At 49.9% G+C, this 7944-nt stretch overlaps 1 protein-coding gene across 2 annotated transcripts in view; it reads left to right on the top strand.

Moving 5' to 3' along the window:
* Positions 1 to 827: 827 nt before the first annotated feature.
* micall1 (MICAL like 1) overlaps positions 828 to 7944 on the top strand; it is a 98751-nt gene continuing 91634 nt past the window's right edge. For both annotated transcript variants that reach the window (XM_033013603.1, XM_033013602.1), the window contains exon 1: positions 828 to 1025. In XM_033013603.1, coding sequence (XP_032869494.1) covers positions 886 to 1025 — 140 coding nt within the window. In that variant the 5' untranslated portion in view covers positions 828 to 885. The remainder of the gene's footprint in view (positions 1026 to 7944) is intronic.

Here is a 7944-nt window from a genome sequence, read left to right as displayed (position 1 = left end):
CCTGCACCTATTGTCTATTGTCTATTGTCTAAACCTGCATACCTTTGGACTGTGAGATAAAGTCTGGGCACCCGCAGAAAACTCACAAGGTCACAGGGGGAACGTGGTGGAAACTCCACACAGACAGCACCTGTGGTCAGGATCGAACCCGGGTCTTTGACGCGGTGAGGCAGCAACTCTATCAGCTTTGCCACTGTTTACTAAAGAAAGTGGACATCTCCGCTGTCCTACAATGGAAAGTCTCATCTTGGGAGCAGATGCAGCGGAGATGGGGAAATTGAGAGTGGAGGACAGTCTTTACAAGAAGCGGGGTGTTTATGGTTTGGAAATCCATTCACAACCAGAGGCGTTGCAACAGAACAACACTGTGTGGAGGGAGTTGCAGTTCCGCGTGTTGCCATGGAGGAGGAGGGGCGCTGCAGTACCGGGTGGGGCCGCGAGGGGCGCTGGCGCTGCAGTACCGGGTGGGGCCACGAGGGGCGCTGGCGCTGCAGTACCGGGTGGGGCCGCGTGGGGCGCTGGCGCTGCAGTACCGGGTGGGGCCGCGAGGGGCGCTGGTGCTGCAGTACCGGGCGAGGCCGCGAGGGGCGCTGCAGTACCGCGTGGAACCGCGAGGGGCGCTTGCGCTGCAGTACCGGGCGGGGCCGCGAGGGGCGCTGCAGTACCGAGTGGAGCCGCGAGGGGCGCTGGCGCTGCAGTACCGGGCGGGGCCGCGAGGGGCGCTGGCGCTGCAGTACCGGATGGGGCCGCGAGGGGCGCTGACGCTGCAGTACCGGGCGGGACCACAGGGGGCGGGTGGGAGGCGCTCTGGCGGTACGTCACGTGGTGCGGCGGGCACCGGAAGTGGGGTCGGGCGCCGCTGAGCGAGGCTCCGAAGCCGCTTCCATGGCGACCCGTGCGCTGCAGGAGTGGGCCCGGCGGCAGGCCGAAGGCTACCCCGGGGTAGAGGTGAAGAATATGAGCTCCAGCTTCAGGGACGGGCTCGCCTTCTGCGCCATCATACACCGCCACCGGCCTGACCTCATGTGAGTGTCCGGGGGGGGGAGATGGAGGACAGCGGCCGCTCGGAGCGTCCGGGTGGGGCGGCGGTGCTGGACAGGAGGGGACGGGAGTGAGTGAGGGGAGGGGTAGTGAGTGAGGGGGATGGGGTGAGAGGGGGGAGTGAGTGAGGGTAGAGGGTGTGTGAGGGAGGGGGACATGAGGGCAAGTTGAGAGGGAATGAGTGAGGACGGGAGAGTGAGTGAGGGTAGGGGAGTGAGGGGGAGGGTGAGGAGGAGTGAGAGGGGGAGGGGGAGTGAGGAGGAGGGAGGTGAGAGGGGGAGTGAGGAGGAGGGAGAGGGAGTGAGGAGGAGGGGGTGGGAGAGGGGGAGTGAGGAGGAGGGAGAGGGGGAGTGAGGAGGAGGGTGAGTGAGGGGGAGTGAGGAGGAGGGAGAGGGGGAGTGAGGAGGAGGGGGAGGGTGAGGAGGAGGGAGAGGGGGAGTGAGGAGGAGGGAGAGGGGGAGGGGGAGTGAGGAGGAGGGAGAGGGGGAGTGAGGAGGAGGGAGAGGGGGAGTGAGGGGGAGGGGGAGTGAGGAGGAGGGGGAGGGGGAGTGAGGAGGAGGGAGAGGGTGAGTGAGATTGGGAGACGGAAGTGAGGGGCGGACGGGCTTGGGAGACTGGAGGGTGTAATATATTGGGTGTGAGGGGGCTGGGGGTGAGTGACAGGGCAGGTGGGTCAGAGGGATGCAATGGCTGGGAAATGAGGTATGAGGACGAGGGAAGTGGGGGGAGGGGGGTGAGGTGAATGAGGGGAGGGTGCCTCTGCTGGTTAACAACAAAGGGACATTGGTTATACCTGCAGGTTATGTTTGAGCAGAGGTGCAGCAGGTTATGGCAAATGAAGCAGTCATTCAGTATCAAGGAAACAAGTCATCACATTTTGGGTCATCTTGTGGAGAAAGTGGTCGCGACTTTGGAGCCTGTCGTCAAGTGTCTGAGGATTGTCTGTCTTTTCCTTGTCAATTAAACCCTGGGCCATTTGCTCAGGTTAGACACAAAATGCTGGAGTAACTCAGCGGGTCAGGCAGCATCTCTGGATAGAAGGAATGGGTGACGTTTCGGGTCGAGACCCTTCTTCAGACTGAGTGTCAGTGGAGAGGGAGACACAGATATGGAAGGGTACAGTGTGAAAACGAGACATCAAAGGACAAAGGTCAAGGAAGATGTAGAAGAGATCATTGTTAGCTAGGGGAAGGTGACAGCGAGGTATACAAAGATAACATTTAATCAGGAGGACAGTCAAACTAGTTGGAGGACAAGGATAGGGGAGGGATGAGAGAGAGGGAAAACAAGGGTTACGAGTTAGATAAGTCAATATTCATACCGCTGGGGTGTAAGATGTTCAAGCAAAATATGAGGTGTTGTTCCTCCAATTTGCATTGGGCCTCACTCTGACAGTGAAGGAGGCTCAGGACAGAAAGGTCAGTGTGGGAATAGGAAGGGGAGTTAAAGTGTTTAGTAACACCAGCACCTGCAGTTCCTCATTGCTCAGGGTGATTGGTGTGATCATTAGCGTGTGTTCTGGGAGAGGTGGGATTTTGGACAGATGCGTGGGTTTATAAGGCACTTTGACATCAGCTGGTGATTAGCTTTTCCTATGTTCTTATGATGTTCATTGTGGGCTAGCACATCTGTGTCAGAGCTTCAGTGCTGTCCAAATGCCTATTCTAAGCTAGCCCCATTTGCCTAGGCTTGACCCATATCCCTCTGAACCTTTCTTTTAACATATCTTTCCAAATTTAAAAGCTGTTAAAGTATTTGTCTCAACTACCTCCTCTCTGCTTGTTCAGTAAACCCACCATCCTCTGAGTGACAAAGTTTAACTTGTGGGTTCCTGTAAAATCTTTCCCTTCTCACCTCAAAATTAAGCCCTCTTGTTTGTGATTACCCTACCTAAGGAAAAAATACTGCATTTACCCAGTCTATGTCTGTCATGATTTTATACACCCCTCTGCTCATCAAAGAATGATTGCTGGCTTTACCTGGCACTAAACGTTATTCCCTTCTTCTTCTTCTTGCGTATGGCGTGCACAGCCTAAAGTTGTAGGACAACTTGTTCTATTTGATCTTATTTGACTGTGCACACCGGGTTGATTGCATTTGTCGAAACAGGGCGGACCACGTGAAGGTTGCAATCTCCCACCCCAACGTTATTCCCTGATCATGTATCTGTACGCTGCAAATGACTCGATTGTAATCATGTCTTGTCTTGCTGCTCACGCAGCAAAAGCTTTTCACTGTACCTCGGTGCACGTAACAATAAACTAAACTGAATGAAGTCTGAGTCTGTCCAACCTCTCCCTAGAACTCTGGCCCTTAGATCAGACGTTGTGAGAGTGTTTGTCAGTGAGTCAGGGCACCGTGTTGCCACGGTATTTTTCATGAAGGAGCCTGTGTGAGTGTCCCACCACAGAACGTTTTGCATCCCATGCTTTCACATTATTCAGAATGAAGGCTGAAATAGTCAGCAAGAGAATAATTGTTGAAGCCTTTGTTTCACAAAATAAAACTTCCAAAGGATATGGCTTTTCTATCAGTGTTTTTCAATATTGGTCGAAAGGAACTGCAGATGCTGTCATTTACGGAAGATAGACAAAAGGATCAGCATCTTACAGTTTGTTCCCCTGGTCATCCGAGGCTGTCATTAGCAGATATTAGTGTACAGGAGAGAGTTCACTTGAGGAGGGCAGTTCCAGGACAGAACTCTGTGGGTGGTTGATGTGATCTCCAAGGTTCACAGGGAAGTGTCCTGTTGCTAGATTAATGAGCTGCCAGGTTTTCATGCAGGTTATGTTGGAGAGTGACAGCACCCTGACTGTGCTCCACATGACCACACAGGCACGAGTGAGGTCAGTGCACGTTGCCTCTGCCTTCTGATGCTCTGAGGAAATGGCTTCACTCCTGAGTGCTCACTGAAAAGATGGTGCAGTCGCCCCTTCTGTGAAAACCTGCCTGTTGTGAGATTACAGATACAAAGTGCTGGAGTAAATCAGCGGGTTAGCTAGCACACTGAAGAAAAGGAATAGGTGAAGTTTCGGGTCTGAACCTTTCTTCAGACAGTGAGAGTTGTGAGAGTATAGCAGCTTTTGGGTTTGTTAGCAGGGTTGTCCCTCGAGCATCTGTGTTTGAGAGCACAGTGAAGGGATAGAGTTATACAGTACGGAATCAGCCCTTTCGGCCCAACTTGCCTATGCTGACTCGATGCCCCATCTACACTCATCCCACCTGCCACGTTTGCCCGATATCCCTCTAAGCCTTTCCTCTCCAAGTACCTGTCCAAATGTCTTTAAATGTTGTTATAGCACCTGCTTCGTCGTGTTGGTGCGATGTTTGAGTAACAGTTTTACTTGCCTCTTGCTTCCCTGTGGGTTGTTGTTCTTTAGCAATTCTGGGTTGATTCAATTGACTCCAGCTGTTTTCCCACATTTGGTTGACTTCAAACAGCTAAACAGGGCGGCACGGTGAGGCAGCGGTAAAGTTGCTGCCTCACAGCGCCAGGGCACTGGGTTCGATCCTGACTACGGGGACTGTCTGTGTGGAGTTTGTACGTTCTCCCCGTGACCTGCCTGGTTGTTCTCCAGTTTCAGTGCTCCAATTTCCTCCCACACTCCAAAGACACACCGGTTTGTAGGTTAATTGGCTTGGTAACATTGTAAATTGTTCCTAGTGTGTGTAGGATAGTGTTAGGACTCGGTGGGCCGAAGATCCTGTTTCCGCACTGTATCCCTATTCTAAACCAAGTCCTCTTGTGGCAGTTAAGATAAGATACCTAGCCCCATTTGTCAATGTTCAAATGAAGAGTGCCCTTCATGAATCACTGCTCTTGGTCAATCTGTTGGGAAACTGCAAAAGTGAGTTAAAGAGGGAGAAAACCAATTAAAATAAACTTCTTGCGCCTCTCCACATTGCCACACCTGGAAAATGATCCTACATGTTGAGCGCTCTATGATGCATTAACACAGATTGAGCAGAACGTGGTGCCGGGAATTGCTCTGGAGCAGGGAGGGGGTGTTTGCAAAAAGAGAGTCATTCAGTCTCTTGACATTGATGCAAATTAGTGTTGTTACATTGGCACACTGATCATGGCAATAAAATGCCCTCGTCTGCCAGAGTTTCTAGCTCCAGCCACTGAAAAGGGTGAATCAGGAATTCTGTCTGCCGTATAGACTGTATACAGATCCCTTTCTCCTTTCCACAACCATCACCCACTGCCTCCCTTTCCAAAGCTTCAGCACTCGGTCTGTGGTGTTTCCTATCTTTTTGACTTTAGACTTCGGTGATACAGCGCGGAAACGGGCTTTACGTCGCACAGAGTCCTCGGCGAACAGCGATCACCCCGTACATTAGCACTATCCTACACGACAATTTTACCAAAGCCAATTATCCTACAAACCTGTACGTCTTTGGAGTGTTGGAGGAAACCGGAGCACCCGGAGAAAACACACACACAGTCACGGAGAATGTACAAACTCCGTACAGACAGCACCCGTTGTCAGGAACGAACTCGGGACTCTGGCGCTGTGAAGCAGCAACTCTACCACTGCGCCACTGCGTATGAAATGCTTTAACCTGTGTTTCAGAGCTGCAAGTATACAGGTGACCTTTTTGGGTAATGTGCATTATTCTGAACTTGTTAAACACTGTAGCAGCCTGTGACAATTCATTGATCCATAACACCTTTGTCAGTTAATTTATAAACTTGAATAGCATTCAGCGAACATAAATTGTGATTTCTTCTTACAAAGTCCATAAACCTTTCTGGTTTGTGATTGCTGTCTCCACGTGTGCAGTTCTGGTCACCCCATTACAGGAAGAATGTGGAAACTTGTGCAGAAGAGGTTGACCAGAATGCTGCGTGGATTAGAGCGTGTAAGGAGAGATTGGACAGACTTGTATTTCTTTTTCGCAGGCTGATGGGAGACCTGATAGAAGTATTTAAAATTACCAGAAGCAAAGATAATCGGAACCTTTTTTCCTCAGGGTGGAAATGTCAAGGACTACAGTCATAGCTTTAATGTGAGTGGGGCAAAGTTTAAAGAAGATGTGTGGAGCTGGATTATTATACACAATGGTGGAGGCAAACATGATCGTGGCTTTTAAGAGACGTGCACATGAATACGTAGGAAAGGGAGGGTTATAAATCAATGTGTTCTGGCATCTTCACTGATCTGTGAACGTGCAGACAGATCCGCCTGTTGCTGTCTATATTGTTTCTTCTCTCTACCAAAGTATGACGGGCTTATTTTGTGGTAGGTGAGGCACCCACCATGCTGAGCGAAACGTTAAAAGTAGAATTGCTGAAAATATATCTGGAGGCCACGGTTTAACTCGATGACGTTTCATCAGAACTGGTGAACAGTTAAGGGCCAGTCTCACTTGGGCATAATTTACGCGGCATCCTAAAAATTGGTTGCGCGTTGTGGCGTGTGGTTGCGTATGCAGTGACGCGCGGTAACGCGCGGTGCCCCAGGATTTTGTAATGCCCAAAATCCACGCGTGCCACCTGTGTGACGTATCCCTTGCGCACGCTGGCGTACTGATGGCGTACGTGTAGCGCGTGGTGACGCATGGTTATGCACGGTGACGCACGAACATTGCCTGTGCTAATTTATTATGTGTCACCGTGCATCAACGTCCGTAACCATGCGCTGCCCTATGCCGTTGGCGCGTCATTCGCGTCATACTTAGAGATAATGTATATAAGCATCTGGATAAACAGGGTCTGATTAGGAACAGTCAACATGGATTTGTGCCTGGAAGGTCATGTTTGACTAATCTTCTTGAATTTTTTGAAGAGGTTACTAGGGAAATTGACGAGGGTAAAGCAGTGGATGTTGTCTATATGGACTTTAGTAAGGCCTTTGACAAGGTTCCTCATGGAAGGTTGGTTAAGAAGGTTAAACTGTTGGGTATAAATGCAGGAATAGCAAGATGGATTCAGCAGTGGCTGAATGGGAGAAGCCAGAGGGTAATGGTGGATGGCTGTTTGTCGGGTTGGAGGCAGGTGACTAGTGGGGTGCCTCAGGGATCTGTGTTGGGTCCTTTGTTGTTTGTCATGTACATCAATGATCTGGATGAAGGGGTGGTAAATTGGATTAGTAAGTATGCAGATGATACCAAGATAGGGGGTGTTGTGGATAATGAAGAGGATTTCCAAAGTCTACAGAGTGATTTAGGCCATTTGGAAAAATGGGCTGAAAGATGGCAGATGGAGTTTAATGCTGATAAATGTGAGGTGTTACACCTTGGCAGGACAAATCAAAATAGGACGTACATGATAAATGGTAGGGAATTGAAGAATACAGTTGAACAGAGGGATCTGGGAATAACCGTGCATAGTTCCTTGAAGGTGGAATCTCATATAGATAGGGTGGTAAAGAAAGCTTTTAGTATGCTAGCCTTTATAAATCAGAGCATTGAGTATAGAAGCTGGGATGTAATGTTAAAATTGTACAGGGCATTGGTGAGACCAAATCTGGAGTATGGTGTACAATTTTGGTCGCCCAATTATAGGAAGGATGTCAACAAAATAGAGAGAGTACAGAGGAGATTTACTAGAATCTTGCCTGGGTTTCAACAACTAAGTTACAGAGATAGGTTGAATAAGTTAGGTCTTTATTCTCTGGAGCGCAGAAGGTTAAGGGGGGACTTGATAGAGGTCTTTAAAATGATGAGAGGGATAGACAGAGTTGATGTGATCAAGCTTTTCCCTTTGAGAATAGGGAAGATTCAAACAAGAGGACATGACTTCAGAATTAAGGGACAGAAGTTTAGGGGTAACATGAGGGGGAACTTCTTTACTCAGAGAGTGGTAGCGATGTGGAATGAGCTTCCAGTGGAAGTGGTGGCGGCAGGTTCGTTGGTATCACTTAAGAATAAATTGGATAGGCATATGGATGAGAAGGG

Source organism: Amblyraja radiata, chromosome 38 (assembly GCF_010909765.2).
Source record: "Amblyraja radiata isolate CabotCenter1 chromosome 38, sAmbRad1.1.pri, whole genome shotgun sequence".
Lineage (NCBI taxonomy): Eukaryota > Metazoa > Chordata > Chondrichthyes > Rajiformes > Rajidae > Amblyraja > Amblyraja radiata.
The sequence above is the reverse complement of the archived record's forward strand: the minus strand, read 5'-3'. Positions and strand labels throughout refer to the sequence as shown.